Below are 22,932 nucleotides of genomic sequence, written 5' to 3'. Positions count from 1 at the left end.
CCCGTGTTCATGAGCTGACATAAAGCACTGCACTTCTTAGGTTCATATGCAGTTAAAAGAAGCAAAACCTGTGCTGAGAAGAAAAACAAAACATGCCAGCATTCTTAACTGTACACTTTTCAGACGTAACAAAAAACAAATGCTCAGGTCAAATTTAGACTAAATTTATTATGGGGAATCCATAGGGTGCACAATACAAAAGAGTAGCTTATGAAAAGAAATCTTCACAGATATTTTACTGATGTAGGTAGTTCTAAAATTGTGTGCACAACGGCACGTCTTCATACATTCAATTTTTAGCTTGTTTGGTTTTTTTTTCTTTCTTTTTTTTTTTCACAAAATTAGATTCAGTTAAAAACAAAAAAAACAACAACAATAAAATAATAAAATACTCTGAAGTACATACTCAGAGTGTGTATCACATTCTCATTGCTATGGATGTCAGATACTGCCACAAATCACTGGTGTGCCAAAAATATGCACAAGTTGTCAAGAGAAAAGTGTCACCCTAAATGGAAACCTCCTCCGATTTGGTCTGTTAAACATGATTTTTTAGCATACAGGAACCTTTTTAAGGTGGCCATTTAATCCAAGAATGTCAAGATCATTTCCTCTAAATCTAACCCAGTAGTTAAATGGAGTGGAAAAGGAGTCAAGGTCTTCTGGTTGACAAACCAGTGCTGATTTACACCACTGTAACTCCTGCCTCCAATGATGCATGGAGGCACGAGGTGAAAAGGACACCATGTGGATGTTTCTGCAGTATCACTGGCCTATTGATAACATGGCAGTAACTGACATGCTGGGAGATGGAACTAGATGGTGTAATGACTCAAGTAATACATCCAACAGTGTACTGGTACTATTAACTACTAAGTTCCTAAACAAAAGTCAAGCCAGCATGTCAAAATCTTAAGATCATTTAAAAACTACCTAAATTGTCAGCTCACCAATTCGCTCGCTAATTTGTAGTACAAAAAAATAAAAATAAAAATACACAACAACAACAACAACCTGAAAGGAAAATGCAACCCTGTTTTTTTATAACGAAAAGTAATCTTATCTGAAAACTAACACTGTTGTTTACATTCAAAGAAATAAAAAAATTTTTAAATTTTTTTAAAAAAAAAAATCATTAAATCCCCAGGCCAATTACAACGAAAAACTTACACTTAAGCATTAAGAATTAAAGAAAATAAAAAAGTTAAAGAAAAATAAGGACACCCGAATTATATAGTGGGGATGGGGATTAAAGGAGAATGTAGGAGATGCAGGTTCAAACAAAATGACACAAAACAAAAGCTTTGAACTGCCTTTTGCCTGGAGGGTAACATGCATGGTTTGAATGGACCCACAGCTCAGTTTCTTTTCACACATGTGCATGTGCAAATGTCCAGGAGGGAGGAATGACCTACTGGGGTGGTACTGGGGGGAGGAAAGGACAGAATGCATTTAAATGCTAAGCCCATGTATACAATCTTTTAGAACATTAGAACATAAGGCAACAATGTGTAGGTAGTTTGTTTAGAACAAAACGCTGCGGTATGAACGTGACATAGACTAGCAGAGCTTTCATTTTGCTCCTGAATGCCAATTTTTAAGTGGCACAAAAGCTTTTAAGCGTGAATTAGTGACACCCCGTGATGCAAGGCTCGCTTCCACATGTAGTAGGTCGAGCGAGGGGTGAACGGGAAGTAGGACCTGAATTCTTTAAATGTGGGGAAGGATTTCTCCTCAAAGCGCTGCTGTAGGAAGAGCTTGGCCTTTGCCTTAAAGTTGGCCAGAGTCACAACATCCATCGGAAACATCGACTCACCTACAGGTGCCTTTCTGTGAAGGATGTGGGTGGGGACAAAGGGGGGCATGGTGGGCCTTTCTAGAAATTTAGGGGTCTCAACAAATGGGGCTACATGCTGACTCTCCACCCTGCTTTCAGTGGTCTGGTTTTCTGTACCTGTGCTCTCCAGCGTCTTGAGGACATTGGCCTCTGTGTTCTGGGTGACCATTTTCTTTTTGTGGTTCTGGCTACTACGCCACAGCCAGTAGAGGCAAGTTGACATGGAGGGGAATTTCATCTTAAACTTTGCCAGGGACCATTTGGCCTTCTGGACGTGCAACTTTGCAGCTTCTCTGAGCTGTTTTTTGCTCATATATGCAAGCCTGTAGCTTCTGTGTTTTTGTCTGTAGATCCTCATCCTTGCCAAAACAGGCTGGCTGACATTGCGCAGCTCTGGTGACAGACTTTTGGGGCTTTGACTCTTGTCTGAGCTATCCTCACTGCTGCCAGTGCTGCCTTTGTACCCTCTGTTGAACAGCATGGCTTCTCTTCTCCAGTTGTAGTAGGTTGATCTTGAGATTCCTGGAAAATTTCTTTTAAAGATTCTGAAGGGCAAGGATGCGTTCATGGCAATGCAATTTTGCAGGCAGCGCTTAGCTTCCTGCATATGTGCAACATTGTGAGCACGTTCTGCATCCAGCTTGCCAAGGTTGAGGCCAAACATACCGGCAACGCTATCATTAGGATCCAGCTCATCCTGCTTTGCATCAGGTGATGACCAGGCTTCCTGCTCTGTGCTATCTCCTGAACTCGTCTCCCCAGTGGAAGAGGTGGTGGAGAATTTTCCTCCAGATTTCATGAGCTCATGCTTCCAGTTGTAATAAGATGACCTAGAGATCTCGGGGAAGAACTGTTTAAACAGGTGCAAAGGGATGAGCTTGCCTGATAAGTAGCAAGCTTGCAAGAAATGTTTAGCCTCATACCTGGCGGCTGACTTTTTGCAGTGTTCCTGCGTCTGCCTCTTCCAACGATAGAAGGTTCTCTTGGTGATGTTGTACTTGTCTTTCAGACTGGGATAAGAAAGCTGGGGGTCCTGAATTTGCTCGTCACTCTTAATGGCTGACACACTCTGTGTGTTGTTAGGGCTTTCAAATGTAAGGTCATTTGTGCGGACTAATGCCACAAAATGATTGGGTCTGAATGATGATTCGGACTGCAACTCACCAGACCACATAATGTGGATGGTTTGGGGCTCAAAGTCTTTGGGGCAGGTCCTCGGGCGTATGATTCTGTTATAATAGGGCCTGATTTTCAGATTGAACATGGGGTAGATTGAGTAGATGTTGAACTGAAGAACTGATGACAGGGCGTACACATGCCACATGTTAGCATAGGTGCCAGGGAAGCAGGAAGCTTTAACATCTGCATCAAAGATGGCCTCCAATACTGTTCCAGGCAGTTTTACCATGTCCTCAGACTCTTCAGCACACAGACTGAAGCGAACAGCCTGCAGCATCATTTTAGAATCTATCATCCCAGACAAGTAGTATCTCTTCCACAGCGCCATTTCCACTGTGGTTCGTACCTGTGAGGGACAACAACAGGGACAAAGAAAATTTTTGTTGTTGTGCTTCTGTTCACCAATTTTAAAATTCAAGTGTAGACTTTCAACTTTAATTCATAGGGCCATTTTGCATTAACTGCTGATGAATTGCAATTTTTATACGTAGTCCCCATTTTCACAGGCTCAAAACTATTTGGATAATGAACTGACAAGTACTTCGATGGCCATGTGAGTTTTTTTGCTTGTTATTTCATGACAAATGGCAGATATAATTTTGGAAGTATTTTTCATTTTGACTGTAATTTTAAATATGACACACTTGTACTGACAATGCTGACACATGTCAGTACAAGTGAGAGAGGCTAGTTTTGGGCTGAAGGAAAATAAAAGGAGTGACCAAATCAACAATCTGGTCTATTCTTTACAAGAATAAATGTACTGCTTGGCTCAGAAATACCAAAAGGCTTCTAAAGCCTGTATTATACACAGTTACGGACATTGTTAGCTGGCGACCCAGCAACCAACCAGTCATTCACGTTATACTTCTTTGAAGTCCTGGGTTCATGCATAGTTGGTAGACTGTTATGTAAATTCTCCACTGACGAGTCTGTGCAATCACAAAAAATAGGCAGGCATCCTATACATTTTGTACTTTTAGTCCAGACATCCACATAGACCATTGCTCTAACTGTCTGATGACAAAATGAAAATGAATGTATGAATGAGAAGTATGATCCCCACCTAAAAGACCCTGCATAGCGTCAACTTGCTAACAGAGATTTGATTTGTTAATCCTGATATTAGAGAACTTCCCTTTTTTTGCATGAAGCAAGCCTTAAGGTTTGGTCACATATCTATGGGGCGCCGTTTGTAAAGTGAAATATGCTGAAATTAACGGCAACATTTTTCCACATTTAGCTCAAAACAAGTCATTTTTTACAACATTTAGTAAAATATTTGTAACTTTTCATATTTAAAACAGGATTTTAAATGTTAAATATTCAATCTAAATGTTAAATGTTAAATCTAAATGTTAAATGTTAAATGTAAATATTATATTTAAATCTAAATGTTAAATCTAAATGCTAAATGTTAATAATAATAATAATAATAATAATAATAATAATAATGGATTGGATTTATATAGCGCTTTTCAAGGCACCCAAAGCGCTTTACAATGCCACTATTCATTCACTCTCACATTCACACACTGGTGGAGGCAAGCTATGGTTGTAGCCACAGCTGCCCTGGGGCAGACTGACAGAAGCGAGGCTGCCATATCGCGCCATCGGCCTAAATGTTTAGGCTAACATGCAAATTTATTGCACGGATCAGCGGAAATACCAAAATAAAAGCTTTCCGAAAACCACCGGTGCAAAAGTGTGCCGGTAGTAGTCAGACACGTTCTCACTCCCAAAGCATAATAATTTTCGCTAGGTGACAAATTGTCAACATTTTATGCTTTCGGGTACCCAACACGTTCCTAAATTACGGCATCGGAAAAAGGAGAGCACATGAGAACCGTTTGGACTCAATCTACACGTTTGTTCATTTTCTAAAAATCGCTTTGGGAAACACTATTTTACGTCATTTAACTGCTAGTAAAGGTTAAGAATAAGGTTATAGTTAGGGATAAGGTTCAATGACTGTATAAAAGTCATTTATACATTTATACAGTCATTGGCACGGACCATGAGAAAGCACGTCCGGCGATTTAGCTGAAAACATCGGAAGATCCGTTTCGTCGGCCATCCAAAGGTTCAGCAGTAGTGCACTCTTAGCAGCTGCAGTCTCCACTTCACAATCGCTGCAGCACATGTCCAGCAAAATCGCTGGACATGCTCGTAGGCAAGAAGTGAAGCAGCACATGGCGGGGAGAAGTGAGGAGGAGAACAGACACAATTTTGCACCGGAGGTTTTCGGGAAGCTTTTATTTTGGTATTTCCGTTGATTCGTACAATAAATTTGCATATTAGCCTAAACATTTAGGTTTAACATTTAACATTTAGATTTAATATTTAACATTTGATGAAAAGTTACAAATATTTTACTAAATGTTGTAAAAAATTACTCGAAAAAAACATGTTTTTGTAAGGTTTTGAGCTAAATGTGGAAAAATGTTGCCGTTAATTTCAGCATGTTTCACTTTACAAACGGCGCCCCATACATATCCTGGTCACTCACTCTGAACCTTAACCGAAACCCCAAACTGCTTAGCTTATATCCTTTAAAAAAAATGACAAGACATTTAAGGACCACTCGTTTCTTATGAAGCTTCTGATATGATCCATGCCACATGAACTCATCCTCAGTTTGGAATAAAAGCTATACTTCTTTAGAGTTCTCTCACTGCGTGGACATTAGGACTGCTAGCAGTCAATACCCTTACACTGAAGCACAAGAGACACTTAACAGTCATTCCTCCTGCTGCACAGATTAAATATTATTTTCACAGTTGGCATTATATGATTGAGATGATTGAGAGCATTTCTGAGTGAGGATGATTGTGGTTCTTACTCCAGGATGTTTAAGAATTTAAGAAGTGGTCTTTTAAATACAGACTGCATTCACAGTCGATTTGTTCTGACAGCATCATATATTGAAATGATTTCACAATGAAAATTAGTTGCTAAATGCAGACGAGACTAAAGTTTGAGAGTACAAAAGATCTGAAAATGTTGTGCTGACATTGATGCAATGCTGACACCTTTGCAGGTGCAAGTGGAAAACATGATTAGTGGGGGGAGGGGGGGGGAATGCCATTTGCAATTTTTTTTTTTAAAAAGATCAGTAAAATTGTAGGTTTTTATCTTCAAACTTTTTTGAGATACCCATGCTCATTGCTTCATATTTCAATCTGAAAAGAAAGAGGCCTGAGAGTAGGTGGACAGGTCTTTTAAAAAATATATCTAGAAATGTAGTTGACATATCATTGTATATGTCAAATTTTTAAATACAAAATTTCTGGCAAATTGGAGGTTGTTTTAACAGAGATGTTCTAAAAACATGATGATTTGAGATGGAATAACCTGATCCCTATTCGCTAATAATGTTGATGATTTTAAATCATGCATTCAATATATGACTGAAGTGCACAATTTCAAGTGGTTTTATAAGAAAAATTGGAGGACATTTCTAGGAATTACAGCCATTTTAATATATATAGTCCCCCATTTTTAAAGGCTCAAAATTGATTGGACACTTGACTGACAAGCAGTTCCATGGCCAGGTAATGTCTTTTTAATTGTTATTTCAATTGAGGGGACATAATAACTGAAAATTGATTCAAAGTGTTAAATTACATTTTACAGATTTTCACTCTAATTTTAAATTCGACATCCAAAGACATGTCAGGGCAAGTGAACAAGCACACCAGTCAGCTCTGCAACACACACACAAAAAAAATATCCCAAAGATCACAGAAGGCAACTAAAAGTACAAAATGAGAGAATTATTTGAGTGTTAAGAAAAACCAGGTTGAGCATTTCTAATGAAATCAAGAACACTCTTAAGGAGCTTGCCACATCATTTTAAAAGTATATAAAAGAGATACATTAATGTCAATATGAAAGGTTTACAGTGAGGTGCAAAGCACTGGTTACACTGAAGAACAAAGGGGCCATATTAGACTAAAACAATCTATCAAACCCTGCACCTAGTTGAGATGAACGTGTATCAATATGATGGGAAAAAAAAACAACCTCCCATTATATGTCAGACACAGCGTTATGGCCTGGGAGTGTACAGCTGCTAGTGTAACAGAGTCCCTACAGGATCACCTCTGAAGTGAAGCTGATCAGAGTGCTTCAAAGTGCAAAAAAATGATGACCCCCCCAAAAAATTCCAAAAGTAACACAAAAGTGTATCAAGGAAAGGAAGAAATTAGATATTTTTCCACCGGTCAAGTCAGTCACCAGGTCACAGAACATGTGTTTCAGTGATGGAAGATAAAACAAAAGACAGATAAACCCACAAAAAAGGCCTAGCAGCACATCTCAAGGGAGGAACTCCAGCACTTGGTGGTCCATGTGTTCTAGACTTCAGGAAGTCACAGCAAATTATTTTTATCCAGTGATTAAAGACAATCCTTATATTTAACATTACATAGCTTTGCTAATTAAATTAAATGAATGAAATGAGGCTGTGTATAGAAATGACTGTAGTTCTTAAATGTTTTCCCTTCCACGAAAACCAGGGGTAACCTTTTTGAACCAAGGCAGTAGATTTAGACCATTAGCACACACGATCCTGCTTACCTGTAGCTCCAAGCTCAGTCCAGTGTTGCCCACTAACAGCAAGCTGATTGCATCAAACAGTAAGTTGCCTTCTCCATCACAGTTTAGAGGCAGGAGGCCCCTGGGTGCATCAGCTGGGTACAAACCATGAGCGGCATCGTCAACTCCTGCCCACTCAGGGAAATCCTGACAGGTGGTCTTGGGCAGCTGAAAGGCAGCGAGGACTTGCTCCACCTTCTGGGCCACTTTGGTCACTGCATCTAGGCCAGGGCTCTCTGTGGCCTCCTGGAGCTCTCCCAGAGCAGACAGCATGACCTCGTCCCTCTGAACCATACCTGTGGATCACACCAGAGATGCAAGGAAGGAGGAGGAGATAAGACCTAAAGGAAGAACAGTGGGGGGGAGAGAACAATTCCAGATCCCAGGAAAACTGAAGATTATTTGAGATTTAATTATTTAAACTGTTAAATAAAATATGACCGGTAAATCTTATCCCAATGCCTTTATCACAAGTAAACTACATTACTGAGATTACTGTGGCTGAAACATGTAAAAGCAACAACTACAACAACTTTAATCCTGAATTACCAAATGCTGTTAGTAACAAATAACTCCACACCACCTCCTCCTTAATTAAGGAAAGGCTAACCTGGAAATTAAAGCATGTCTCTACTACTCATCTGAGCGAGTGTTATTTAAATGTAAAATTATTGTGTTTTCAGCAGAAGCGCAGCGTATTCACGTGATAAAATGTTGATTATCAATTATAAAATTAAAGCGAGCCCAAAACATTGCTAGAAGCTCTCACCTGCAGCTAACAGGCCTGACCCCTCCTACACTGAAGCGAGGGGGTCAGCACAGGTACGATACAGTTACATTACAAACACTAAAATCTCCTAATGCGTCAAAGCTAAACCAAAATAAAACTGGATTAAACTAAGCAGGTCCTATGCATCTGTGAAATAACACCTTTTAATTATTGAAAGTTTCATAAAACGTTATGTTTAAAATTTAGATATAGTCCCGTTAATTGAAAGAAGAACAACAACAAAAAACCCACTTTGTTTTAACTCAGATGAGTGCATCACACTTCCGTAAATTTACAGGTCACCTAATAAAAATGCAATCAACAAAAAGTCTGTAAAATTGGCCGGGGTCATAGTGGCCCGTGATGAATATTATTTTTGTTTTTATTAAAATAGAGAAATTGTTAGCTACATTATTTAAAGGACAAAAAGAAAGAAAGAAAAGAAATCTGAACAATTTCAAAGTCATTACCTAGTATATGGCTCAATTTGCGCTGCGTCATGGCCTGTTTGTTTTGGGGGTTTTATTTACCCGTGTTTTTGTTTTCTGCCAACGCTTATTGATTACTTAAAAAAAAAAAAAACACATACCACTGACGCCTTCTTAGTCACCAAACCCCCCCCCCCCCCCCCCCCAAAAAAAAAAAACCCTGAACGAACGCCGAACAGTAACTCCACATCACAACCCAAAACAATGATGGAAGCCATTATCTTTCTTACCTGAGCGCCTAGTGACCTAAGATGAGTATCAATGAAAACCACGTACTCTTACTGGTATCTTACTGGAGGGTTTCACAGATCATAGATTGCTTTCACGCTGCGAGTGTTTTAGTCCATTGCGTCCGTTTAACCTCTGGGAGTCCTGTTCTCCGGTGTGCAGTTGAGATGTGGACATCGATTAACGACACCTCCCTTCAGGAAACAGTCCACGGACGACCCTGGACGCCTCTCGCCGTCCCTCCCCGCGAAACACCTCCTCCTTTTCTCGTCTTCCCCGCCTGCTCCTCCTTACGTCGTGCCAGGGTCAATTTCAAAGTGAAGTGTTAACAGGAGCAAATGTGTTAGGGGCCATAAGAAGAAGGTACTTGTAGTTTTTTTTTCCTCAACGCGTTTTGGCTTGTTTTTGTTCACACTGAAAAGTTCATTTTCAAGGTTATTTGTCAAGTGCTTTCGGGTTAAGAGAGCAGCAGGGCCCCATTTTTGCTTCATTAACTGACCAACCTTACATTTATGCTGCATAAAAATACACGTTGTCAGTTTATTTTTTTATTATATTTTTTTCCACTCAGAAGACTACAAATCAGTTTTAGGTTGTCCAGGGTAGACAGTAGTGTAAGTGCTACTTAGTTATTGAAGTGGATATGTGTAGACAGGGTGTTGACATGAGAGGAGAAAAAGGCTCCAGAAGCCCAGGTCAACTTGTTTCTATACTGTATCACTTCTAACACCTCCTCTCCTGCCTTTTGCAGGATTTCAGGGATCAAGGCCTTTTGTTCCACACACACAGAGGCACCCCCCCCCCCCCCCCCCCCCACACACACACACACACACACACACACACACACACACAATCCCAGTGACTCTACTCTAACCCCCCACAGCTGGAGGACACCCTCTCTGGAGGACTTTTTTTTAAACCTCCAAAACTCCCCCATTGCATCCACACACCAGGGGACAAGAGCATTTGTCCCCTGGTGTGTGGATGCACACACCAGGGGACACACCAAAGATCTGTGCACTCCAAGTTCTGAGCAGACTCACTGGTGCCTGAGTTCACCGGGGTTCAAGGCTTTGGTCTGAAGCTTATCAGCTAATTGGTCAATGTGTGAATGTGGTTGCTTGTGTGGGGGGTTTACAGTAGAATGGGTACATTTTACACTTTGGTTTGTATAGTTAACACTGCAAATAATGCATACAAACACCCACTTGTTAAAAAGTGCAGCTCTAGGTGTGTGGACAATTTCTTTTCCTTTAGATTTGCATCCATTGTCTTAGTTTAAAGTCTAAAAACATGTGGACATCCACAGAAAGGGTTCACTAAAATGTAGATTTTGAAAGATGATCACTATGGTGATGCAGAAATCACAAAGTGAAACAGGCAAAGAAGCTTTTAAATACGCCGCCATATTTATTTATTTTTTTGGCCTGAATAATCTATAGAAGGAACTGAAACTGTCAGATCTGGATACTACAAGGAAGTTTACCCATATGGAAAAGAAATAGTAAAAACTTATAAAAGACTTGCATAAGATGTGGGCTACTTCATATAGTGAATCATATCAGGCTTATATGATTTACTCATGAAAGTGGCCACTTTCTCATTACTTTTATATATTGTTTTAGTAAGTATCCAAAACATACACGTTTCATTTATATAATTTTTCAAGGGATCTTACATCTGTTTTCACTCTTGTATGCTATCATACAAGTTTCACACAAGACAGATACAAACTTTGTAAGATTTATATATACCTTTTCCATATGGGTAGGTTGGTTTCAAAAGCTTGAGAACATAGTTCTTTTGGCCAATAAAGCTACTCTGAAATTCATTTGAAACTGAATCTTGTTTTTCCATAAGATTGCATATGAGTTGGATTTTGTCTTCCCTAGGTTGTACAGTGTGGCAGTGCCATTTTGGCAAGGTCCATCTGGAAATGGTGATTTTTGATCTCAGGAAGGCTCCACTTGGATGAATAGAGTGTGAGAGACCACACACCACACACATCATTACAAATTTGACTGAAAAGTACATTTTATGTAGTTCTAGTTCAGTAACATTTTAAAACATCTTCATGTCTGCTCTTAAATTTCATCTGTACTTTAGTGGCTTTCAGGCAATTGGCAGAAAAGGTACTCTATCCATCTTCACTTCTTGCATTCCTATGTTTGACATTAAAATAATCGTACGTCTTCAGAATCTGATAAAGATATTTGCTTCTACTTAACATTGTATGGAATAAGTGCCTTTAGCCAATTCCAGTGAGGCTCCTCATGTGTATTCATGCCACCTTTCTTGTCAGTGTTTGTCTTTACCATCTCCTCAACCCCCGCAGACTCCTGGCTTTAGCCTTAGGTGTGTAGATTAGCTGTGCTGCGTTGCACTGTGAACACAGTAGTGGGCTGGCTGCAAGTATTTAAAATGTAAATAGGGCAGCACCAGGACCGGCTCCAGGAATTTCTTACCTGCTGTGGATGCATGTCTGTGTGTAAGTGCGAGAAAGAAGGGACAGAGCTTTAGATTGCATCTAACATTGCACTCTATACAAATTTAATTAACATTCATGGCACAAATTGCTGAATGGTCAGTTTCTTGTACTCCATCACTTGCATGAACATGCGACTCTGCTAAACGATTCAGTTAGACTTGTTGTGCTTGTTGTGCTTTTTATGTGTTATCAATCCAGTGTTTTGTTTGTGTACATGTGCTTCAGTTTCTTCCCAGTTACTCCACCTGGTTTGCAGAGCAATTAATTCAATTTAACAAGTACTACAATTTGCATAGGAGTGGCCAAACATGGAACTGATTTGCCTAAATCTAAATATTTTAAAATATTTAAAAAATTCAGTTTTCAGTGTTTTTGAACTTGAGATTGTACAGCCAGATAATTCTGGAACTTAACATATAAAGCATACAGTGATTAACAAGTTATTTGACCACCACAAAATGTATCGTTTACATGTTGGAACAGCTCAGTACTGTGTTTTATGTGTTATGCTTCTGTAATGGTTAATCCACCAATATGCCCAGGCTCTTTAACCAAATTGTTGTTCTTATTGTTAAAATATAATTACTGTTGCTATCAATGAATTTTTAAAAAAAATATTGTTTAAAAAGCACATTATTATCTTTGATTAAGTTTTTTACTTGCATTCCTAAACATAAAAATTAGTTTTAGAGGTTGAATGTGTTGAATGTGCTGGTTTAAAAACATCTACTTACATCTCTTCAACTTTCTTCTTTTTCTTATCTCACTTCTTGCTTCATTTTCTTATCACTGATCCTACTGCCCAGCTGAAAGTTGCAAAAATTTCTTATTCTGGGTGTCTTTCTTTTGTTGCACTACCTAAATACCCTTGCCATTGTTTAACATTAACATGTGTATTTCCTATGCTGACTGACCTGTTTGGAGCTTGTCTACTGTCCCATTTCAAGGGATTCTTGTGTGGTAGTACACAGTAGTTGATATATTAAATCTTGGTGATTTCTCACTGCTCATCATTTAAGAGCTCAGCCCCTACAAATGAACTCAGTGGATTTTTTACTAGCTTTTCTTTTCTTTTCTAATAATCACCCAAGGGTTTTTATAACATCCAGACTTGCTCCAGACTGGCTGTTATAATACTGTAGGACAAAGTTAAATTTGATTTGTTCTGCTAGCTGCGTCCTTTTTTAACTGATACTTTTTTCAACAAACCTACCTTTTTGCTGGATAGCTTTCTTTACCTGACCGTTTGTTGTTCCCTACGGAGCCACAGTGGCATTTCTAATGCCTCAAGCATATACTGGTGTTGTTTTCATTGCCCCTAAGCAAATCCTCAGAGACAAGCCTGAATAATATTCAGGTGTGACGATGCCGACTTGGCTGCTGAACCATACCCCACACATTGATTTCCTTTTTGCCCAGACAATCTATGCATGCACATATATTTTAATATTGCAGTATCAGCTTCTCGTTCTTGCCCCACCACATAACCCATGACATTACTGCCGTTCTAACTGTATTACTCATATGCAGTGCATGCCGACTTTTATTAGTGATTTTTTTTTCACATTTAGAATCTAATTCAGTTCCCCATGTTTCCACTTTCCACCAATTTGTCCACTTTCCTATCATTTTAAAAAAAAATGATATCTTCAGTATATTATTCCATTATATAAAGTATTAACCTCATTCAGTGCAGTTTGATCATCAAACTCTTATTTCTCACCACTGCACACGGTTTCCACATCAGATAACACTGTAGCTGCTGCCTGTTAATTAACCTGGGCAGAAGAGGTGGTCCAGGGTGGAGCCTGCTTTGAAGAAGAGGCCCAAGAAAAGAACTAAAGCATGAGACTTGACAAACAGCATTTGGGGGTGGGGAGGTCTTTTTGTAATGAATTCTAGTCATTGTCTGTAGTTTTCCCCTTTTTGCTTGTAGACCAGTGCATTTCCTATATGCTGTTTTTGTTAAGTCAGTTAGACGTGGGTAGGCAGAAAATCTCTTTGTCCAGAGGAAACCAAAATTTGCAATTGCCACTGTCACTTCCTATACTGCGAACCAGGTGTCATCACCAAATCTCTCAAGTTAATAGCGACCATCCATGTCAGAGTATGACTCTGACCTAAAGCACAATTATCATCCATCTGAACCATGTTTGTAATCTTATCATCTGTGTATTTTAGATTTAAACACACTTTTCCACCTTAAATTTTAAACCTTAAATTACATTTACATGTTTAGGAAATACACAGAAGAAAAATCACTGGATTAAAACTTCAATCTCAAAAGGAAGCAGATCTTTTTTAATATATCAAACACATCAATGCTGAGAATATAGTGATATATAAAGGGAGTGCAAAAATATTAGTCAAGTTGTATTTTTGAGGAATAATTTTATTATTGAACAACAACGATGTTCTCAATGAACCCAAAAAACTCATTAATATCAAAGCTGAATGTTTTTGGAAGTAGTTTTTAGTTTGTTTTTAGTTTTAGCTATTTTAGGGGGATATCTGTGTGTGCAGGTGACTATTACTGTGCACAATTATTAGGCAACTTAACCATAACACAAATATATACCCATTTCAATTATTTATTTTTACCAGTGAAACCAATATAACATCTCCACATTCACAAATATACATTTCTGACATTCAAAAACAAAACAAAAACAAATCAGCGACCAATATAGCCACCTTTCTTTGCAAGGACACTCAAAAGCCTGCCATCCATGGATCCTGTCAGTGTTTTGATCTGTTCACCATCAACATTGCGTGCAGCAGCAACCACAGCCTCCCAGACACTGTTCAGAGAGGTGTACTGTTTTCCCTCCTTGTAAATCTCACATTTGATGATGGACCACAGGTTCTCAATGGGGTTCAGATCAGGTGAACAAGGAGGCCATGTCATTAGTTTTTCTTCTTTTATACCCTTTCTTGCCAGCCACGCTGTGGAGTACTCGGACGCGTGTGATGGAGCATTGTCCTGCATGAAAATCATGTTTTTCTTGAAGGATGCAGACTTCTTCCTGTACCACTGCTTGAAGAAGGTGTCTTCCAGAAACTGGCAGTAGGACTGGGAGTTGAGCTTGACTCCATCCTCAACCCGAAAAGGCCCCACAAGTTCATCTTTGATGATACCAGCCCAAACCAGTACTCCACCTCCACCTTGCTGGCGTCTGAGTCGGACTGGAGCTCTCTGCCCTTTACCAATCCAGCCACGGGCCCATCCATCTGGCCCATCAAGACTCACTCTCATTTCATCAGTCCATAAAACCTTAGAAAAACCAGTCTTGAGATATTTCTTGGCCCAGTCTTGACGTTTCAGCTTGTGTTTCTTGTTCAGTGGTGGTCGTCTTTCAGCCTTTCTTACCTTGGCCATGTCTCTGAGTATTGCACACCTTGTGCTTTTGGGCACTCCAGTGATGTTGCAGCTCTGAAATATGGCCAAACTGGTGGCAAGTGGCATCTTGGCAGCTGCACGCTTGACTTTTCTCAGTTCATGGGCAGTTATTTTGCGCCTTGGTTTTTCCACACGCTTCTTGCGACCCTGTTGACTATTTTGAATGAAACGCTTGATTGTTCGATGATCACGCTTCAGAAGCTTTGCAATTTTGAGACTGCTGCATCCCTCTGCAAGATATCTCACTATTTTTGACTTTTCTGAGCCTGTCAAGTCCTTCTTTTGACCCATTTTGCCAAAGGAAAGGATGTTGCCTAATAATTATGCACACCTGATATAGGGTGTTGATGTCATTAGACCACACCCCTTCTCATTACAGAGATGCACATCACCTAATATGCTTAATTGGTTGTAGGCTTTCGAGTCTATACAGCTTGGAGTAAGACAACATGCATGAAGAGGATGATGTGGACAAAATACTCATTTGCCTAATAATTCTGCACTCCCTGTAGTGATATTAAACACATGGCAAAGGTTTTCTTTTGTTTTGTACAGCATGCTTTTTGTGTTTGACACAGGTGTATTGTGTGGATTCGCACTCTTGAACCCACAGTGTGTCTTAGACTGCAGAGAGATTATTGTCTGCATGCATCACATCATCTACATTCATCACCTAAACAAATAGACAAATAGACATATTTATTCACTTTAAAAGCAGGTTAGTAGTTTACGTTCTTTGAAGACCTACATTGATGGAAGTAATTGCGTTAGATGGGTCATTAAGTAACTGAATTCCTACAAAAATAAATAAATAAAAAACACATGCATTCATATTATTGATATGATTGCATGTATTGTGTCCTTTGAGGTCTGAAAATAGAGATTAGGTACTTTTTAAATGTTGAAATAATGTTCTGCAATGATGAGACATGTTCTTTAACACCACATCTAATCTTAAAGAATAAGAGTTAGAAAATAAGCAATGCTGATATAGTGTCTTGGTCTATTTCAGCTTTACTAGGTTTTATCATCACTATTATAATCGGACCACTTCTAACTAGCTCTCTTTAATTGGGTCTCTTTAAGCGAAGTATGAAAAATAATTTAAACAGATTTCTGCCAAAAAATAAATAAATAAAAGTGAAATACACTGGTTGTCTTTTGCTGTACTTGGGATGATGCTCACAGGTGTCTGAGCTGGTAAAAGCAATGTTTACAATGCCCAAATGGTGGTTTTAGAAAAAAAAAACCAACTTCAAAATAATATATAGATCTTGCTGGATTATCTGAAATATGTAAATGAGGATTATAAATTCACCTATGCAAAACAAACCTTTTTTTTTTATTGTATATGAATAAGAATAAATCTGTACTTAGAGGTTCAGGTTCTTGATCCACGATGAAGCCTCTTTCTCTCCCTTTCAGTGCTACAAAAATACATTTGTTATTATCTTTTCTTTTACTTTCAGTATGTCAGAGTCTACTGCAGGGTTAACAGTTAAACAAACCTGACACCCTGACCCACAGCTCCACTGACATTTTGGCTTGCTCATCCACAATCATCCAGCACCTGAATTTCTTGTTTTGGGGACTTTGAAGAGTGACAGTCAGAGTTATATCACAAGCAGTCTGCTGCTTAATCTGATACTGAGCGTCCTCTTGTATTTGAGCACCAGGTTCATGCACCCACGTCTGAATGATCAGCTTTTGTTGCTGTTTATATCAATGTTTTTGCTTTGGGTAGGTGAACAGAATATTCTGTAGTGACAATGTTTCATCGGGCATGAGGTTATGAGAGAAACAAGAAAATGTGTTAATTGCATAGATTTGTTACTCAGGGCTTTCTTGTTATTATCCTACAAAAAGGCTTTCATGTTGCTAGTGGATTGGATTAACGGAGATGTTCGCGCGGCACGGAACACCGCCTTTGCCTCCGCGAACACATCGGACTACAAACACGCACATTACCAACTCCGGAAGACGATCAAAGCAGCCAAACGTGAGTACAGGGACAGGGTGGAGCAACAGTTTGACAACCCTCGGAGTATGTGGCAGGGACTAAACACGATCACAGACTTTAGAGGGAAAACCAGCACACCGCAGACCACGGCCTCTCTGTGTGAGGATCTAAACGTATTCTACGCTAGATTCGACACAGCGAACACCATGAGACCGGACAGTGTGCGCACCGCGGATGACGTCAGTGCGCACACTGTGTCTGAGGAGGATGTGCGGAAGTGCTTCAGGAAGGTGAACGCACGCAAAGCTACTGGTCCGGACGGGATTCCCGGCCGCGTCCTCAGGTCATGCGCGGCTCAGCTGGCTGGAGTGTTCACGCACATCTTCAACCTTTCCCTCTCTCTGTCTGTAGTCCCAGCCTGCTTCAAAATGGCCACCATCGTCCCTGTACCCAAATCCTCCACCATCTCCTCATTGAACGACTGGCGACCTGTACCCCTGACCCCCATCGTAAGCAAATGCTTCGAGAAGCTGGTCAGGGACTTCATCTGCTCTGCACTACCCGACTCACTGGACCCTCTACAGTTTGCATACCGCCACAACAGGTCCACTGATGATGCCATAGCCCTGACACTACACACTGCCCTGTCACACCTGGAGAAGAGAGACACGTATGTGAGGATGCTGTTTGTAGATTACAGCTCAGCATTCAATACCATCGTTCCCTCGAAGCTGGACAGGAAACTGCAGGATCTAGGACTGAGCAGCTCCCTCTGCAGCTGGATCCTTAGCTTCCTGTCTGACAGACGCCAGGTGGTCAGACCTCATCCCCCATCACACTGAACACTGGTGCTCCACAGGGGTGTGTACTGAGCCCTCTCCTGTACTCACTCTACACCTACGACTGCACAGCCACTAACAGCTCCAACATCATTGTGAAGTTTGCGGACGACACTACAGTGGTGGGTCTTATCACCAACGGTGATGAGACGGCTTACAGGGAGGAGGTCAGCGCCCTGACCCACTGGTGTCAAGACAACCATCTCACCCTCAACGTCGCAAAGACAAAGGAGTTGATAGTGGACTTCCGGAGGTGCAGAGAAGTACACACCCCCATCACCATCAACGGCGCTGCTGTGGAGAGAGTGAGCAGCTTCCGGTTCCTTGGAGTACATCTGGCTGAGGATCTTACGTGGTCAGTACACACAAACAAAACAGTGAAGGCCCAGCAGCGCCTCTTCTTTCTCAGGAGACTGAAAAGATTCGGCATGAGCCCCCGCATCCTCAGGACCTTCTATCACTGTGCCATTGAGAGCATCCTCACTGGATGCATCACCACCTGGTATGGCAACAGCACCGCCTACAACTGCAAAGCTCTCCAGCGAGTAGTGCGGTGCTCTGAACGGATAATTGGAGGTGAGCTTCCCTCCCTCCAAGACATCTACAGGAAGCGGTGCCTGAGGAAAGCGGGGAGGATCATCAAGGACTCCAGTCACCCCAGCCATAAACTGTTCAGACTGCTTCCATCAGGAAGGAGGTTCTGCAGCATCCGGTCCCGTACCAGCAGACTGAGAGACAGCTTTTTCCATCAGGCCATCAGACTGCTGAACACGTCATAGACACCTCAGCTTCACTACTGGAACTTCAACATTATGCACTCCACACTGTATATAAATGCCACTTGTTTTGCACATATTCAACTCTGTATATTTTATATATTTTATTATTATTATTATTTTTTTTTTTTTTTTTTTTTTTTACTATTTAATTTGTAAAAATGTGTATACACACACACACACACACACACACACACACACACACACACACACACACACACACACGTAGGAAAATATTTAGTATACACATCCAGAAATGCATACACTATTATATATTGTACATATATTTATTAGTTTCAGGTTGGCCATTCTTGTATTTTGCTCGTTTGTGTTGTTGTGTTTGCACATCTCTGTTGCTTGTGGGGCTCGCACACAAGAATTTCACTCGCATGTGCTGTGCCAGTGTGCCTGCACATGTGATGTGACAATAAAAGTGATTTGATTGATTTGATTGATTAGTGCTTGCTGATGTGAGGAGAGTGACAGTGGTGATGTCCAGCATCTTTCACAGTGAGATCTTTGATTCTCAGAATGCATTTTGACTCATCATCCTATGATATAGATGCCTGGATGACTCCGTTTGGTAGTACAGCATTGTAATCAGTTTCTATTTTTGTGCCAAGATTTTATACAGTGAGGAAGCAGATAAAATCTTTTGCACATGGAAATGTAATATTATAAACTCGTTCTTAAAATATTGAACAATCTTTCCCAGTTACACCTGTGGAAAGAGGAACAAGAGGCTCTAAGATCCTGGAAATAAAAGATTAGATTATCAGACTGAGATAGCATGATGAGACTGGGTTCATTTGTCTCTCATTCTACAGTGGGGCAAAAAAGTATTTAGTCAGCCACCGATTGTGCAAGTTCCCCCACTTAAAATGATGACAGAGGTCAGTAATTTGCACCAGAGGTACACTTCAACTGTGAGAGACAGAATGTGAAAAAAAAATCCATGAATCCACATGGTAGGATTTGTAAAGAATTTATTCATAAATCAGGGTGGAAAATAAGTATTTGGTCACCTCAAACAAGGAAAATCTCTGGCTCTCACAGACCTGTAACGTCTCTGTAAGAAGCTTTTCTGTCCCCCACTCGTTACCTGTATGAATGGCACCTGTTTGAACTCATCATCTGTATAAGACACCTGTCCACAGCCTCAAACAGTCAGACTCCAAACTCCGCCATGGCCAAGACCAAAGAGCTTTCGAAGGACACCAGGAAAAGTATTGCAGACCTGCACCAGACTGGGAAGAGTGAATCTACAATAGGCAAGCAGCTTGGTGTGAAAAAATCAACCGTGGGAGCAATCATCAGAAAATGGAAGACATACAAGACCACTGATAATCTCCCTCGATCTGGGGCTCCACGCAAGATCTCATCCCGTGGGGTCAAAATGATCATGAGAACGGTGAGCAAAGATCCCAGAACCACACGGGGGGACCTGGTGAATGACCTGCAGAGAGCTGGGACCAAAGTAACAAAGGTCACCATCAGTAACACACTACAACGGCAGGGAATCAAATCCCGCAGTGCCAGACGTGTTCCGCTGCTGAAGCCAGTGCATGTCCAGGCCCGTCTGAAGTTTGCCAGAGAGCACATGGATGATACAGCAGAGGATTGGGAGAATGTCATGTGGTCAGATGAAACCAAAGTAGAACTTTTTGGTATAAACTCAACTCGTCGTGTTTGGAGGATGAAGAATACTGAGTTGGATCCCAAGAACACCATACCTACTGTGAAGCATGGGGGTGGAAACATCATGCTATGGGGCTGTTTTTCTGCCAAGGGGACAGGACGACTGATCCGTGTTAAGGACAGAATGAATGGGGCCATGTATCGTGAGATTTTGAGCCAAAACCTCCTTCCATCAGTGAGAACTTTGAAGATGAAACGAGGCTGGGTCTTCCAACATGACAATGATCCAAAACACACCGCCCGGGCAACAAAGGAGTGGCTCCGTAAGAAGCATTTGAAAGTCCTGGAGTGGCCTAGCCAGTCTCCAGACCTCAACCCCATAGAAAATCTGTGGCGGGAGTTGAAAGTCCGTGTTGCTCGGGGACAGCCCCAAAACATCACTGCTCTCGAGAAGATCTGCATGGAGGAATGGGCCAAAATACCAGCTACTGTGTGTGCAAACCTGGTAAAGACCTATAGTAAACGTTTGACCTCTGTTATTGCCAACAAAGGTTATGTTACAAAGTATTGAGTTGTATTTTTGTTATTTTTGTTATTATTATTATTATTATTATTATTATTATTATTATTATTATTTATTGTCATTGTCAAAGAACAATGAAATTGCGTTTGGGGCTTCCGTACAACCCGTAAAAAAAAAAAAAAAAACAGCAGCAGGTGGAAAAGGTGGCGCGCAGGGTGATGTTGGTCCCGCAGGATACTGTGCACCCTCCTCAGACAGCAAGTGGGGAAGATATTACCAGAGGTGGGACCAAGTCATTGTTTTGCAAGTCTCAAGTAAGTCTCAAGTCTTTATCCTCAAGTCTCAAGTCAAGTCTCAAGTAATGTCAGGCAAGTCAGAGTCGAGTCTCAAGTCACTGGTGTAAAAGTCCGAGTCAAGTCACAAGTCTGAAACTTTGAATTTCAAGTCCTTTCGAGTCTTTAAAAAAAAAAAACAACGAAAAAATAATGTTGCAGTTATGCTAAATGTAAATATTAGACCATGTAATTTTAAAATCTGTGTTTTTCTCAACACATACAAAATAGTGAACTTAGAAAATATACACAAATTGTGAAATTGCACCTCTTTAAAATGCAGCTCAATTAAACCTAGCTCCAAGAATAATTTTCACCGACAGTTCTGAGATAAGCTGCATGTTATTCTTGGATGCGGTTGTAGGACCGGCTTTAAAATCGCATGACAAAAATATCATACACATTAAAAAAACTGTATCACCAACGTAGCCTGGACAACATTTGCTAGTTAGATGAAGTCAGCTATCTCATCGTAGCATATTTATATGCATATTTATAATCATACGGTTCTTGGAGTGAGTGCATACACTCATGAAGTTTAGTAACTTCAGGTCACTGCAACAAGCCCAGGTACAGTTTACCGACGGATGGGTGCAGGACCTTGAAATGCACTGTGTAGAAAGTAAAGACCATCGTACGTATCATAAGTTTACCAGTCTCACAAATCGTCGTCATAAATACACATTCGTTAACCGTTTATTAATAGGACCTTTGAGCTCAACGGTAATTAATTAGTAGTGGAAATAATTTCTGGTAGCATCACAGAAATGTAGCAGTGACAATAATACTGTATGCTGTAATCGTACTGGGCAATTAGTGATACAAAAAACCTGTTTTATCCTGTGAATAAAAGTATATGTTTTTGTCAATGTACCATAATAACAGAGGCGAAACGCAATATTGTGTCAGGACAATTCACTATTTATGCACAATAAATAAAGGAGCATAGCGCGACAATTTCTGTTCAGCGCCAGACTTGCTTGTAACCTATATCACCAGTTATGTTATGAAAATGACGTATTAAGTACTAAAAGACACTGACCTTCGTGTAAATGCTTGGAGCAGACTAACCTGTGAGCTGGAGGGTTCTGGGACGTTATATTTGACCTTTGAATGGCTGCAATCCAGGCCACCCGTCGCCTCTTTGTTACTTCGGAAACATGGCTCGAACAATTTCTCTTCAACGAGGTAATCCGATAACAACCGATCTCTTTACCCGTCGGCTTCCCGTGGCTGTCATGCGACCGGCTATTGCAGTTAATAATACAACGGCTTCTTGTGTTTCTTTTTATCGCTGTATAACTGATTTTAATTGAAAGCCTGCGTGCGCTAGTACCGCTTGCCACGAGTTCCCAGAATCCTTTGCGGTTCTACCCGTGAATGACGTCACATTTTCAATCTCTATATAATATGCATGTTAAATTTTGTATTTGGGGTAAAATATCAAGTCTTTTCAAGTAAACCGGTTCAAGTCCAATTCAAGTCCCAAGTCATTGGTGTAAAAGTCCAAGTCAAGTCACAAGTCTTAGAACATTTTTTCAAGTCAAGTCTAAAGTCATAAAATTAATGACTCGAGTCTGACTCGAGTCCAAGTCATGTGACTCGAGTCCACACCTCTGGATATTACTAATCTCTGGCAGAATTGTTCCAATAATTCTGCCAGCTTCTTTCACCACCCGCTGGAGTGCTTGCTGGGCGGCCTTGGTGCAGCTGGGGAACCACACTAGAAATCCATGCGTCAGGACACTGCTGATGGCACAGTTATAGAAGTTCAACATCAGAGGTCTGGGAATGTGTGCGCTCCGTAGTCTCCTCAGGTAGTAGAGGCGCTGTTGGGCCTTCCGTGCAACTAAGGTGATATGGTTGCCCCAGGACA

The 22,932-nt window shown here is 40.6% G+C and overlaps 1 protein-coding gene across 2 annotated transcripts; it reads right to left on the bottom strand.

The window, feature by feature from the left end:
- Window positions 1-148: 148 nt before the first annotated feature.
- vrtn (vertebrae development associated) lies at window positions 149-9,820 on the bottom strand. Of its 2 annotated transcripts, none has more exons than XM_080290085.1 (3): window positions 9,103-9,820; window positions 7,598-7,956; window positions 149-3,362 (listed from the first exon to the last, which is right to left on the bottom strand). In XM_080290085.1, the coding sequence occupies exons 2-3, from the start codon at window positions 7,907-7,909 to the stop codon at window positions 1,617-1,619; spliced, it is 2,058 nt and encodes a 685-aa protein (XP_080146211.1). In that variant the 5' UTR covers window positions 7,910-7,956; window positions 9,103-9,820; the 3' UTR covers window positions 149-1,616. The 2 variants fall into 2 exon arrangements, with proteins under 2 accessions (XP_080146211.1, XP_025999308.1); XM_026143523.2 differs by having other exon boundaries at window positions 7,598-7,911; window positions 9,103-9,818.
- Between the last annotated feature and the right edge of the window lie 13,112 nt (window positions 9,821-22,932).

The sequence above is a fragment of the Astatotilapia calliptera genome, chromosome 15, assembly GCF_964374335.1.
Source record: "Astatotilapia calliptera chromosome 15, fAstCal68.1, whole genome shotgun sequence".
Classification (NCBI taxonomy): Eukaryota; Metazoa; Chordata; class Actinopteri; order Cichliformes; family Cichlidae; genus Astatotilapia; species Astatotilapia calliptera.
Note: the sequence above shows the minus strand (reverse complement) of the source record. Positions and strands in the feature narration are given on the sequence as shown.